The sequence below is a fragment of the Bos grunniens genome, chromosome 13 (assembly GCF_055505025.1).
Source record: "Bos grunniens cultivar Pamir isolate PY7600 chromosome 13, Bosgru_T2T1.0, whole genome shotgun sequence".
Lineage (NCBI taxonomy): Eukaryota > Metazoa > Chordata > Mammalia > Artiodactyla > Bovidae > Bos > Bos grunniens.
The window spans coordinates 60,663,483-60,678,210 of record NC_141177.1 but is presented as its reverse complement, the minus strand read 5'-3'; the positions used below and the strand labels follow the sequence as shown (position 1 = coordinate 60,678,210).

General features: G+C 35.9%; 1 protein-coding gene across 48 annotated transcripts in view; it reads left to right on the top strand.

Moving 5' to 3' along the window:
- The window catches only part of MLLT10 (MLLT10 histone lysine methyltransferase DOT1L cofactor), a 208,072-nt gene that overhangs the window by 110,486 nt on the left and 82,858 nt on the right, over nt 1–14,728 (top strand). For all 48 annotated transcript variants that reach the window (XR_015139735.1, XR_015139737.1, XR_015139742.1 and 45 more), the window contains one exon: nt 8,130–8,225. Coding sequence is in view for 27 of the 48 variants with exons in the window: in XM_086334527.1 (XP_086190653.1) it covers nt 8,130–8,225 (96 nt within the window). In the remaining 21 variants the exon portion in view is untranslated. The remainder of the gene's footprint in view (nt 1–8,129; nt 8,226–14,728) is intronic.

Genomic DNA, 14,728 nt, shown 5'->3' with positions numbered 1-14,728 from the left:
AGTAACTTTTTTTCAAGAATACGTTCTTCAGACCTGTATTCTCTGACTTTGTTCATAATGGAAAGTGTTTTCTTCTTGTCCTAATTTTTGAATCGAATCTTGGCTGTATATATATTGGGTGACACTTTCTTTCCTTTAAGAATTCAGGCAGTGGACCTAGACTATTGCTGTGGGGAGGACCAGGGACAGTCCTACCCCACTGACACCCGTGCAGTCTGCTAAGTTTAACTACAGTAAGTCTTGCTGTTGAACATTCTATAACTGAATTTTTCAGAACGCACCCCCCTCCCCCCTTTTATTTTGTAGGCTCTTATGTTTGAATACATTTTCTGTTCTCCATTCATTGGATTCTCTACTGTAGGGACACAAGTTATACTTAACGTTTGATTATTGTTGTATGTAACTGTTAAATGTTCCTCTCTGAACCGCCCCCCCACCCTCACCCCCCCTTTTTTTTTTTTTTTTGACTTTGCTGCGTGGCTTGTGTGATCTTAGTTCCCTGACCAGAGATTGAAGCCACAGCAGTGAAATCACCCGGTCCTAACCATTGGACCGCCAGAGAATTCCCTCTGAACACTTTAATATCTGCTGATTTTTCATTTGCATTACTATGATTTTTTTCATGCCCTTTTTAGAGCAATATTTTTATTCTCAAGAATGTATGCTTTTCCCCTTGTTGATTCTATTTTAGTTACTAATTCTGTTTTAGTTTTAAAATTACTTTGGTCCTACAATCCCTTAGTTTTTTTTAAACCATTTTGTTTTATCATCTCATTTTGTGCTTTGTTTGAACATACATTAGAATGAAGTTTTACTTAGCATGGAACAATTTGAGAAACACCTCTATGCTGAGTTATATTTATTTGTAGGTTGAGAGTTCTGGTTCTCTTTTGCATGTTATGCTCTTTATGTTGTTTCCTTTTCGGCTATAGTTTCTTTGCCTTGCAACTTTTTCCTTTCTTGCTCATGTTTTTGAGGCTCTTTCTGGGTATTTGCTCCTCTTTAGTTAAGACCATTTCGTGAATCTCTTCTCAACATTTTTGAGACTAGGGTTTGAGGACTAAGTGTCTCTTTCTGATTCCAGAGGAACTGTCAAGGGTGCAGTGTACAAACTCAACTGGGACAGTATGCAGTTTTTGGTAGAACCCAGGCTCAGCTCTCTTCTAATTCTTGATTAAATATCTTGTGCTAGATTTTAATCTCTTAACTGTGTGGGGATAGTTCACAGACTTAAGAATACCCTCTGATTTTATATAATTCATTCCTAGCCTAGATTGTCTACTTCCAAACAGTCAGTACTCTCCCTTCCCCTAGCGTTTCCTGTTTCTGCTCTAAAGCCTGCACTACTCTTCAGGTAAAGAAAGAACAAATTAAATAGTCAGGAAAAGCAAAAGAAAAGGTTGTTTCTCTGCAGATTTGGGAGTTTTTGTGATATTTTTCAGAATTTTAGCTAATTGGAAGTAGGATTATTAATAGCTGAATTCTATAGTTCAGTTCAGGGCAACTTCTGCTCTATTTCTAGAGTCTTCTGTTTCACTGCTTGCTTGCTAGTTTTTGTTTAATGTATTATCTGCTTCTGCCATTCCCCCTGGAGAAGGAAATGGCAACCCACTCCAGTACTCTTGCCTGGAAAATCCCATGGATGGAGGAGCCTGGTAGGCTATAGTCTATGGGGTCGCAAAGAGTCGGACACTACTGAGCGACTTCACTCACTCACTCACTCATCATTCCCCCAGTTTGGGTTGCTGTTTGGTTTGTTGTTTTCACTGGTTTTTGATTGATTTTTAATTGTTAACATTGGAAAAAATTGATGTGATTTTAAATCACCATTTAAAGCCTTGGGAGTTACTGAACATAGATCCTCTTTTCCGTAGTAGAAATTTAATTTCTAATATTAGGCTTCCTGATGAACTCTTCTTCACACTTAGTGATAATGAAATCTTTCCCACATATGAGCACATCTTTGTTAATTTAGAACTTTTCTGGGGAAATAACCTCAAGCACCATGTTGCATTCCTTTTAGAATTCACTTTCTGACTAACCCCAAACATTTCTTTCTACCAGTGTTTCTGTGATAACATATGTATTCCTCAGACTCTGAGATATCTAATTCCTCTGTGTTGGAAGACAGGAGCTTATTTCAAGTATTACCTCTACTGTCTTGTACTTTACTTTTGCTTTAATGATTTCTTTAACCATTCCGGTTTGAATACTGGAAATGTCTCTTAGTTGTTCATCATGCTCTAAATTTAGGTTAAAAACTCCTGTATTGTCCCTACCTTCTACAGGGAAAGTAGTTCATTCTGCAGCTAAAGATACTTTTAAGATGGAATCATTTTCTCTCCTTTCCTTTAAATCTTTCTTCTTTCCCCTACTCTTTCAAATTTTCTTTTTATAGTTTGTCATGGGTACCTTATTTATTTTTTTCTTTAAATTAAAAAGAGTTTTTGTTTCAGCTAAGTTTCTTGGGAGGTATAGATAAGAATCTATTTTGTACTTGTTTAAGCCATTCCTTTCTGATCTATAAAAGTAGATCATCACAGGGCTGCTTTAAGGATGAAATGAGATTTTATATACATATGTATATTATAAGTTGCTACAATTCTGATTATTTTTATTGTTAATTATACACACTGATGTATTTGGGAGTGACACCAGTTGTCCTGACCTATAGTTTTACATAAAAATAGTGTTTATTCCCTTCTGGTTGTTGTTCTCTCTTTGCATAAAATTTTTATTCACTTATTAAACTTATTTTTTATGGAAGTAATATAGTTGATATGCAGTATTATATTAGTTTTGGGTGTACTATGTAGTGATTTGATACTTACATATATTATGAAATGATCACCGTAAGTCCAGTAGCCATCTGTCCAGTGTTCTTGACAATATTATTGACCATGTTCCTTATGGTGTATCTTATACCTACCTCCCTTTGTTTACTTATTTTATAACTGAAAGTTTTCACTCCCACCCTACTCTGCATCTGAATCTGTTTCCATTTTGGTTTGTTCTGTTTTTTAGATTCCACATAAGAGTAAGGTCATATGGTGGTGTTTGTCTTTCTCTCTCTGACTTATTTAACTTAACATAATACCATCTAAGTCCATTCAACTTAACATAATACCATCTAAGTCCATTCATGTAAAATAGAAAGTTTTTTTTTTTTTTTTAATTGTTGAGTAATGTTACACAGGCACACACAGCATCTTTATGCACTTAATCTATTGATGGCCAATTGGGTTACTTCTATATCTTGGCTATTGCAAATAATGCTTCAGTGAACGTTGTGTGTATGTTGTTTCAAATTAGTGTTTTTGTTTTCTTTGGGTGAATACCCAGAAGTGAAACTGCTGGATAATAAGGCAGTTCTATTTTTAATTTTTTGAGGAATCTTCATATTGTTTTCCATAGTGGCTGAGCTAATTTGCAATCCCACCAACAGTTCACAAATGTTCTTTTTTCTGCATCCTTTCCAGTACTTGTTATTTGTTGTCTTTTTGATGATAGCCATTCTGACAGGTGTGAGGTAGTATATCATTGTGGTTTTGATTTGCATTTCCCTGATTATTAATAATGTTGAGACTCTTTTCATATGTCTATTGGCCATCTGAATGTCTTCTTTGGAAAAATGTCTATTCATGTACTCTGCTCATTTTTTAATTTGTTTTTTTGCATATTGAGTTGTATGAGTTCTTTGCATATTTTGGATATTAACTCCTTATCAGATGTATTGTTTCCAAATATGGCTGTTTCATTTCCTTCACTGTGCAAAAGCTTTTCATTTTCAGTTTGATGTAGACACATTTATTTATATTTGCCTTTGTTTCTCTTACCTGAGAAGACATATCTAGAAAGAGTCTGTTAAAATCAATGTCAAAAGGCATACTGTCCATGTTTTCTTTTAGTTGTATGGTTTCGGGTCTTCTATTTAAGTCACTTTGAGTTTATTTTTGTATACAGTGTGAGAAAGTAGTCTGATTCTTTTGCATGTGGCTGTCCGGTTTTCACAACATTATTGATTGTAGAGAATATCTTTTCCCTTTTGATTCTTCTTGCCTCCTTTGTTGTAGATTAATTGACCTTATAGTATTAGTTGCTCAGTCGTGTTCTGACTCTTTGCAATCCCATGGATTCCATGGGATCCCACCAGGCTAGTCTGTCCATGGAGTTTTCCAGGCACAAATACTGGAGTTGGTTGCCATTTCCTCCTCCAGGAGATCTTCCTGAGCCAGAGATTGAACCCAGGTCTCCTGCATTGTAGGCAGTTTCTTTACTGTCTGAGCCACCAGGGAAGCCCAATTGACCCTATAAATATGGGTTTATTTCTGGATTCTGTTCCATTCTGCTGATCTCAGTGTCTGTTTCTGTGCTAGTACCGTACTGTTTTGATTACCAACAGTTTGTAGTATAGTTTGAAATCAGAAACTGTGACATCTTCAGCTTTGTTTTTCTTTCTGAAGCTTGACTCTTTGCATAAAATTTTAGAGTGAAACTCATATTAACCATTTTACCAGATCTTTATTCCTTTAGAACATACTTTTAAAATGACCATTACATGGTTGTATAATAATTTTTTCAACCACACCTGTGTTGTTGAACATTTAGATTATCTACAGTTTTTTTTCTCATTGCAAATAGTAGCATAATAAACTATATTTGAACCTTCACTTGTTAGAGATGAAATTACTAGTCAGATACTATATCTACAGTTTCTAACTCTTATGTTTAAAATGGTCCATTGCATGTTTACATTCTCTTTAGCATTGTATGCTAGTGCTCATTTCACTGTAACTTGGGCAACATTGGGTCTTAAAATTAAAAATAAAAATCCAACAGTTTTGGTGTTAAAAAAATTTAGGTAATAGAATAGTATTGCCATTAGTTCTTCAGTCCTTGGTTGCACATTTTTTGTTTTGTGGCTCATTGTTTCTTTTGTGAATTGTCCTTTGTGTTGTTTCATAGCATGTTTATTTTTTCTTACTGATTTATCAACATTTTAAACACTAAAATACAGAACATGTTAACTTACTTCTCAGTTTGTTTTTAGCTTTTTAATGATTTTTAAATTGATGCACAAGTATTTGAATTTGAATAGCTAAAACTACCTTTTCTGTTTCTGATTTTTACTTTGTTTTATGCTTAAGTCTTTCCTCCTTTAAATTTCAAATTTTAAAAAACATTTTCTTCAGCCTCTTAGATTATTTTAATTTTTAACTATAAAATAATCTGTTTAGATTTTATCTTTTTTTTGTATAAGACATTTTTACTACATTATTAACCACTTTTTCTAGTATTATTAAATAATTTCAGTCTTTCCTGCTGATTTGGAATCCCATCTTTTTCATATGCTAAGTATTTAGATGTAACTGAATATTTTCCTGAATTTTTTTTCCTGTTCTGTTAAAACCAGCCTATCTCTTTAGTGTGAAAGTCATTACACTGCATTGATTCATATTTCACAGGCCTATATTGTAGATGTAATCTACTCACAATCTCTCCCAGTGAACATTTACAATCTCAGCATATATTTCTTGGTGTATTACATAGGACCAAAGTGGTGTATTATTCTGTTTTGTCTTACATACATTCATGTTTTTATACCTATACATGTATACTTTAGTTTTTACTCTTCTGTTCTCTCCACGATTGTAGCTGTTGTTTGTGAGTGTGTTATTCTCTCAGTTGTGTCCAGCTCTTTGCGACCCCATGAACTGTAGCCGACCAGGCTCCTCTGTCCATGAGACTCTCCAGGCAAGAATACTGGAATGGATTGCCATTCCCTTCTCCAGGGGTCTTTCCGATCCAGGGATTGAACCGAGTCTCCTGCATTGTAGGCAGATTCTTGACTGAGCCACCAGGGAAGCCTCGTGGAGATTGTTCATCTTGTTTTTCAGTGTCGTTCTCTGTAAAATATATATAAAATTATCCCAGCTCTTGTACCCTTGATGAATAAAGCCCAGTATGGGAAGTAGAACATGAAGAAGGATGGAGAGGCTCCTCTATTACCTTTATGGGAGAAGAGTATTGATACAGAACTTACTGCAGTCAAGGATCATATTTATAAACTAGATTGTATAGTTATATTTGTTATTTTGGTGAATATAAAAATTCCAATATGAGTTACTTTTAATTTCTACTTTCATTAACTCCCATTACCTAGTTGTGAATTCTGGTTTTGTTTGAATTATCTACTATTCCTTGGTAAACCACTTGACGACTTTTAGTGGTATACATTTTTTAGTGGTTAGGGCTCAGCACAATTTGTCTTGCTTTCACATGGTATCAGCTGGGCTTAATCATGAGTCTACTCTCAGCTGGTGGCTGGCTGGGTGATGTAAGGTAGTCTTATTTACGTGTCTCAATTGACATGCTGCTGACTCTAGGCTGGGATTAACCCCAGTTCTTCTCCATGGGACCTCTTTTTCTACCTAGCCTCTCTATCAGAAAAGTGTGAACTGACTCTCTACATGATGACTAGAAACTAAGGCGGCAAAGGTGAAAGCCATAGAGGGCTTCTCAAAGCTCTTGGCTCCTCAACTTCTATATGACATCCTCATACAAAGAATTAGAGGCATGGTTCCTTATGATCTGTCACAGTTAAAACAACTTCATAGTAACAAAGTTTCCTAAAAACTCTGAATAAAAACTGTTACTTTTATTTTACATTTTCTAAAGTATTAACCTTGCTATAGAGAGGTATCTTATGTACTTAAATCAGTAATTAAAAACAAAAAGGGACAGTAGTCTTAGGTATTATAGTAAAACATCTATCCTTTATTTGTACACATTTTGTTTTGCTGATATGCTCTCTCTTCTAGGGCAGGGCCAGTGGTAGTATTCTTTCATGCTTTGAATAGATTAAGTGCTCTGAATGGTTAAACTTAAGTACTATGAGAAATAAGTTGAATTAACTCTTTCAGTTCAGTTCAGTTCAGTTCAGTCGCTCAGTCGTGTCCGACTCTTTGAGACCCCATGAATCACAGCACGCCAGGCCTCCCTGTTCGTCACCAACTCCCGGAGTTCACTCAGACTCATGTCCATCTAGTCAGTGATGCCATCCAGCCATCTCATCCTCTGCCGTCCCCTTCTCGTCTTGCCCCCAATCCCTCCCAGCATCAGAGTCTTTTCCAATGAGTCAACTCTTCGCATGAGGTGGCCAAAGTACTGGAGTTTCAGCTTTAGCATCATTCCTTCCAAAGAGATCCCAGGCTCATCTCCTTCAGAATGGACTGATTGGATCTCCTTGCAGTCCAAAGGACTCTCAAGAGTCTTCTCCAACACCACAGTTCAAAAGCATCAATTCTTTGGCGCTCAGCTTTCTTCACAGTCCAACTCTCACATCCATACATGACCACTGGGAAAACCATATCCTTGACTAGATGGACCTTTGTTGGCAAAGTAAGGTCTCTGCTTTTCAATATGCTGTCTAAGTTGGTCATAACTTCCCTTACAATACGCTTACCTACTGATTCAAACAATTGAGAACAATTTGGTTAAAGTATTTTGATGTTAAATAAAGTTGGGTTCCTAATATGTAGTTAATTTCTTATTAATTCTTTTTGTATTTCAATTCATCAGTTTTAACAGAGATAACTGATTTGTCTATGTTTTGAGTAAACATCAAAAAGAATTTCTTGTCTGAGTTTCTGTGCACTGGTTTGTAGTTTATGGGCCATAGAATTTAATGCATGGTGTTGGAGAATCTGATACTATTATGAGGTGATAGTGCATGTCAAAGTGTATAGAAATTTTAAAGTACTATTTATGAAATCTATACAACAGCATTTGGTATTTTTAATAGGACAAAAATAGTTTGTCAGATACAAATGTAGACTTCAGTTCATCTTTTAGGTTGGTCAAGGATAAGAAAACAAATCACCTTAATATTACTTACAGTAGTAGTACTATATATTGTAATATATAGTAATAGATGTAGTAATACCATCATATATTACTAGTATTGTTTATATATAAAATGATATCTGATTAGAAGTGAGTTTGGTTTTTTTTTGACAAGCATTTATTAATATTTTAAATTACTTGAATGTAATTATAAAGAAATACCATCTTTATTATGTATATATCAGTTTAAATTTAAATTGTATTTTACTTCTGTGCATTTTTAGAAATATAAAGAAAAGGACAAACACAAACAAAAACATAAGAAGCAACCAGAACCATCACCTGCATTGGTTCCTTCCTTGACTGTTACTACAGAAAAAGTAAGTTTTAAATGCCATATTTTGATTTACGTAATAACTAGTTTTGTGCTGACTTTTACCTTTTAACTAGTTATGTGCTGCATTTTGAAAATACTTGAATTGTCCTGGTTCCTCCTAACCAATTTTACATCTCTGAGACTACATCAAGCACGTTGATTTTCCCTCTCGTAGTCCTTTATCCTATCTTCTCTTTATTCTATGCTTATTTCTTAAGAATGTTAAGAAGTAGGTGACATCATTGACATGTATATTTTGGGCTGTGCAGTTGACTTCTTCCATCTGTGATTTTGAATTCTGGCTTCAACACTTACAGACTGAACTCTTTAGGTTAATTAACCTCTTTGTAACTCAGTTTTATTGTTCGTAAAGTGGGGGGAGATAATTGTTGGAATTGAATGAGATAATGCATTTAAAGCAGTTAGAACAATATCTGGTTCATAGTAAGTATTACTTAGTAAATGTTAAATATTACTAAGATTATTATCATGTAGTTAACATGAAAGCAAGTGGAGACAGGGACAGGCAGCTGGGATTACTGTGAAAGGAGGGTGAGGGGGTTGCAGTAGGAGCAGAGGCCAGTGTGAGAGGCCAGTCTTCTAAGACTATATAAGCCAGTGGAAGGTTTTTAATTTGAGTGAAAAATGAGCCATTAGAGTTTTAAGCTGAGATGTAACATGGTCTTAACTTAGGTTTTATAAGAACCTGCGGCTACTGGACTATAGAGAGTCAAGAATGAAAGGAAGACTCTCTATGGACTGTGGAGAGTGAAGAGTGAAAGGAAGGAGGCCATTAGGAGGTTATTGCAGTAATCCAGAAAGGGATGGTGGTGACACTAGAGGATTTTGATTTGTATTTCTTCAGTGACCTATACATACGTTAAACATATTTTCATGTGAATATTAGCTATTTATTTATTTATTTTGGTGAAGGGTCCACATCTATCCACCACCTCTCCCTTTTTATTGATTTATTACCGAGTTTTGTGAAGCATTATGTGTTGCAAGTCATTTATCAGATACATATATTTTCTTTTAAAAGTTTTATATTTTTATCTTTTACATTTAGGTCTGTGATCCATTTTGGGTTAATTTTTGTGTATGACGTGAGTTATACATCAAAGTCCACTGATTTGAATATTGATAATTCCGTTTTTCCTGAGCCATTTTTAGAACAGATTGTCCTTTCTTTATTAAATTACCTTTACCTCCATTTGTTGAGAGTCAGTTGACCATCTGTATATGGGCCTATTTCTAGACTCTAATTCTGTTCCATACCACACAATCTTGATTACTATAGATTTATAATGATGCTTGAGGTCAGATAGGGTCCACCTTCCAAGATTGTACTCTTTCAGAGTTGTTTGGGCTATTCTAGGTTCTGTGCATTTGTATATGGATTTCAGAATTAGATTGTCAGCTTTTAGAAATAAAACTGCTGGTATTTTGAATCAAACAGCAGTGAATCTACAGATCATTTGAGGGGGAGTATTAATACCTTAATAATACTGAGTTTTCTGATCTGTGAACATTGTGTGTGTTTGTGTCAGTGGACATTTAGATTGCTTCCATGATTTACCAGTTGAAAATAGTGCTGCTGTAAACTTTTGGGGTGCATGTATGTTTTTGAATTAGTTCTTACTGTCTGTTCTGGATATTTGCCCAGAAGTGGGATTGCTGGATCCATATGGTAGTTCTACTTGTAGTTTTTTAAGGAACCTCTATAGTATTTCCCATAGTGGCTGTACCAGTTTACATTCCACTGACAGTGTAGGGGAGGGTTTCCTTTTTTCAGTACCTTCTCCAGCATTTATTATTTGTTGACTTTTTGATAGCCATTCTGATCAGTGTGAAGTGATAATTTATCGTGATTTTGATTTGCATTTCTCTAATTATTGGCAATATTGAACATCTTTTCATGTGCCTTTTGGCCATTTGTATGTCTTCTTTCGAGATGTCTACTTAGGTCTTCTGCCCATTTTTTAATTGTATTGTTTTTCAGGTATTGAGTTGTGTGAGTTGTGTTTTTGCTTACTGTACACAGCTTCTCCATCTTTGGCTGCTAAGTATATAATCAGTCTGATTTCAGTATTGACCATCTGGTGATGTCCATGTGTAGAGTCGTCTCTTCTGTTGATGGAAGAGGATTTTTGCTTTGAGCAGTGCATTCTCTTGGCAGAACTATGTTAGCCTTTGCCCTGCTTCATTTTGTACTCCAAGTCCAAAGTTGCCTGTTACTCCAGGTGTTTCTTGACTTCGTACTTTTGCATTTCAGTCCCCTATAAAGAAAAGGACGTCTTTTTTTGGTCTTTGTTCTAGAAGGTCTTGTAGTTCTTCATAGAACCATTCAACTTCAGCTTCTTCAGCATTACAGGTTGCCGTATAGACTTGGATTACTGTGATATTGAATGATTTGCCTTGGAAACGAACAGAGATCATTCTGTTGTTTTTGAGATTATACCCAAGAACTGCATTTAGGCCTCTTTTACTGACTATAAGGGGTACTCCATTTCTTCTAAGGGATACTTTGCCCACAGTCGTAGATATAATGATCATCTGAGTTAAATTTGCCCATTCCAGTCCATTTTAGTTCACTGATTCTTAAAATGTCAATGTTTACTCTTGCCATCTCCTGTTTGACCACTTCCAATTTACCTTGATTCATGGACCTAACGTAACAGGTTCCTATGCAATATTTGTTCTTTACAGTATTGGAGTTTACTTCCATTAGCAGTCATGTCCACAACTGGGCTTTGTTTTCGCTTTGGCTCCATCCCTTCATTGTTTCTGGAATTATTTTCCAGTCTTCTCCAGTAGCATATTGGGCACCTACTGAGGTGTTCATGTTTTAGTGTCATATCTTTGACAGCTTACAGTGAATGGTATCGGATTCGTTATCTCAGAAGATTAAACTTCAGGACCAGGAACCAGGCTTGATCACTCAAGAGCTTTTGTATTGCAGAGTTTTATTTGAGTATAAAAAGGGACAGAGAAAGCTTCTGACATAGACATCAGAAAGGGGATGGAGAGTGCACCCCTCGCTAGTGTTAGCAAGGGAGTTATATACTTTTTTAATTGGTTATTATAATAAATCAAAGAATGTCTCAAGTTTGTGAAAATTTTACCAAACCCTGTCCCACAATTTACATTTTAGGATAATAGGATTACAATTTAACAGTAGATAGATCCTACCAGACCCATCCTCATAAATACATTCTGATATATTGGGATTAATCACAAGGTTTTCAGGAAGGAGAAACTGTCCTCAAGCAGGGTACATTGTTGTTACATAATCCCTAGTACAGAGTTTAAACTGAATTGTGTAATCATCAGTTCCAGGCTTAAAGAAAAAAAAAAAAACAACTTAATTTTATGTGACTAAGAATGTAGAGGAAAAAAAAAAAGTTTGTCCTTTCCTCCTCCTTGAGAACCCCAGACCCCCTTATCCTCCTCGGTGACCCTGGACTTCTTATGAACCTGCCTAAGAATTGACTCTCATCTTTTTGCCTTTTCATACTGTTCATGGGCTTCTCAATGCAAGAATAATGCAGTGGTTTGCCATTCCCTTCTCTAGTGTACCACATTTGGCAGAACTCTCCACCATGACCCTTGTGTCTTGGGTGGCCCTACACTGCATGACTCATATGTTCATTCAGTTAGACAAGGAGTTTTATAAACTCTTTATAAAGAGTTTTATAGTTTTTTATTATACATTTAAGTTTGTAGTCCATTTTGAGTTCATTTTTATAAGGGATATGTGTTCTGTGTCTAGATTCCTTTTTTTTAGTTTTATGTGCATATTTAATATTCTAGCACCATTTGTTGAAAAGCTTATCTGTATTTCATTGTATTACTTTTGTGATCAGTTGACAGTATTTGTGTGGATCTATTTCTGGGCTCTCTGTTCCATTCATCTATTTGTCTGTTCTTTCATCAATACTATGATGTCCTAATTACTGTAACTTTATAGTGAGTCTGAAATTGAGTTAATATCAGTGCTCCAACTTGCCTTTCAATATTACGTTGGCTATTTCGGGTCTTTTATTTCTTCTTGTGTAGAATCAATTTCTCAATAGTCACACACACACACACACACACACACACACACACATGCTGGAATTTTGATTCAGAATGTTTAGAATCTGTAGATGAAGTTGGGACATTTTGATGATATTGGCAATTTATCTATCTATGAAGTTGGAAAAATTCTCCATTTACTTAGTTCTTTAATTTTGTTCATCAAAGTTTTGTTTCTTCCTCATACAGACCTTCTACATATTTAGTTAGATTTAACCTAAGGATTTATAATTTGAAATTCAACTTGTTTCTTCCTGGTATATAGGAAACCAGTTTCCTTTTTTACATTAACCTTATTCTGAAACCTTGCTATAATCACTTTTTTTTTTTTTTAAGGCTTGTTGCTTTCATTTTAGTGTGAAGTAAATTTGTATATCAAAGGAAAAAAATCGGGTGATGGTTGAATAGGTAGCATTTTTCCTCTCTCAATGTCACATAACATAATCGTACATATGTAATTAACATGTTTTAGACTTGACTAAATACAATGTTTTCTTTTTCCCTCATTGTTTTTTAAATTGTTTTCCTATTTATTACAAAATGTTGAGCAGAGTTCTGTGTGCTATATAGTAGGTTCTAGTTGGTGATTTATTTTAACTATAACAATGTTGTCTGTGTCAATCCCAGACTCCCGTATAGTTAATTGTTCTTTATTGGGAACTGCTGGCAGATGAAAGGATCTCATTGGATGCTGTATCTTAAAATGCATCTCTGTGATAAAAGGAGTTAGAAGAATGAGACTGGTTTATGGAAATAGGCAAGAATATAGGCTTCTGGAACAGTTTGGAGGTTCCTTAGAAAACGAAGACTAGAGTTACCATATGACCCAGTAATCCTACTTCTGGGCATGTATCTGGAGAAAAACTTTGTTTGAAAGTATACATGTACTCCATTGTCCATTGAAAGACCTTTTAGAACTAACACCAAAGAACGAGGTCCTTTTCATTATAGGGGACTTGAATCCAAAACTATGAAGTTGAGAGATACCGGGAGTAACAGGAAAGTTTGGACTTGGAGTACAAAATGAAGTAGGGCAAAGGCTAACAGAGTTCTGCCAAGAGAATGCACTGGTCAAAGCAAAAACCCTCTTCCATCAATACAAGAGATGACTCTACACATGGACATCACCAGATGGTCAACACTGAAATCAGATTGATTATATTTTTAGCAGCCAAAGATGGAGAAGCTGTGTACGGTCAGCAAACACAAGACTAGGAGCTGACTGTGGCTCAGATCATGAACTCCTTATTGCCAAATTCAGACTTAAATTGAAGAAAGTAGGGAAAACCACTAGACCATTCAGATACGATCTAAATCAAACCCCTTACGGTTATACAGTGGAAGTGACAAATAGATTCAAGGGATTAGATTTGATAGAGTTCCTAAAGAACTATGGCTGGAGGTTTGTGACATTGTACAGGAGGCAATGATCAGCACCATCCCCAAGAAAAAGAAATGCGAAAAGGCAAAATGATTGTCTGAGGAGGCCTTACAAATTGCTGAGAAGAGAAGAGAAAAGAAGAGAAGCTAAAGGCAAAAGAGTAAAGGAAAGATATACCGTTTGAATGCAGAGTTCCAAAGAATAGCAAGGAGAGATAAGAAAGCCTTTCTCAGTGATCCATGCAAAGAAATAGAGGAAAAGAATAGAATGAGGAAGACTACAGATCTCTTCAAACCAGGGGAACATTTCATTCCTTGGAAGAAAGGCTAATACCACCCTAGACAGCATATTAAAAATCAGAGACATTACTTTGCCAACAAAGGTCCGTCTACTCAAAGCTATGGTTTTTCTAGTAGTCATGTATGGATGTGAGAGTTGGGCTATAAATATGAAGAAAGCTGAGCGCTGAAGAATTGATGCTTTTGAACTGTGGTGCTGGAGAAGACTCTTGAGAGTCCCTTGGACTGCAAGGAGATGCAACCAGTCCATCCTAAAGCAAATCAGTCCTGAATATTCATTGGAAGGACTGATGCTGAAGCGGAACTCCAATACTTTGGCCACCTGATGTGAAGAACTGACTCATTGGAAAGGACCCTGATCCTGGGAAAGATTGAAGGTGGGAGGAAAGGGGAAGACAGAGAATGAGATGGTTGGATGGCATCACTGACTCAATGGACTTGAGTTTGTGAAAGCTCTGGGAGTTGGTGATGGACAGGGAAGCTTGACCTGCTGCAGTCCATGGGATCACAGAGAGTTGGACACAACTGAGCAACTGAACTGAAGGGAACATTTCATGCAAAGATGGGCACAATAGAGGATCGAAATGGTATGGACCTAATAGAAGCAGAAGATATATCAAGAAAATGTGGCAAGAATTCACAGAAGAACTATACAAAAAATATCTTAATGACTCAGATAACACGGTGGTGTGATCACTCACCTAGAGCCAGACATCCTGGAGTCTGAAGTCAAGTGGCCCATCGCTATGA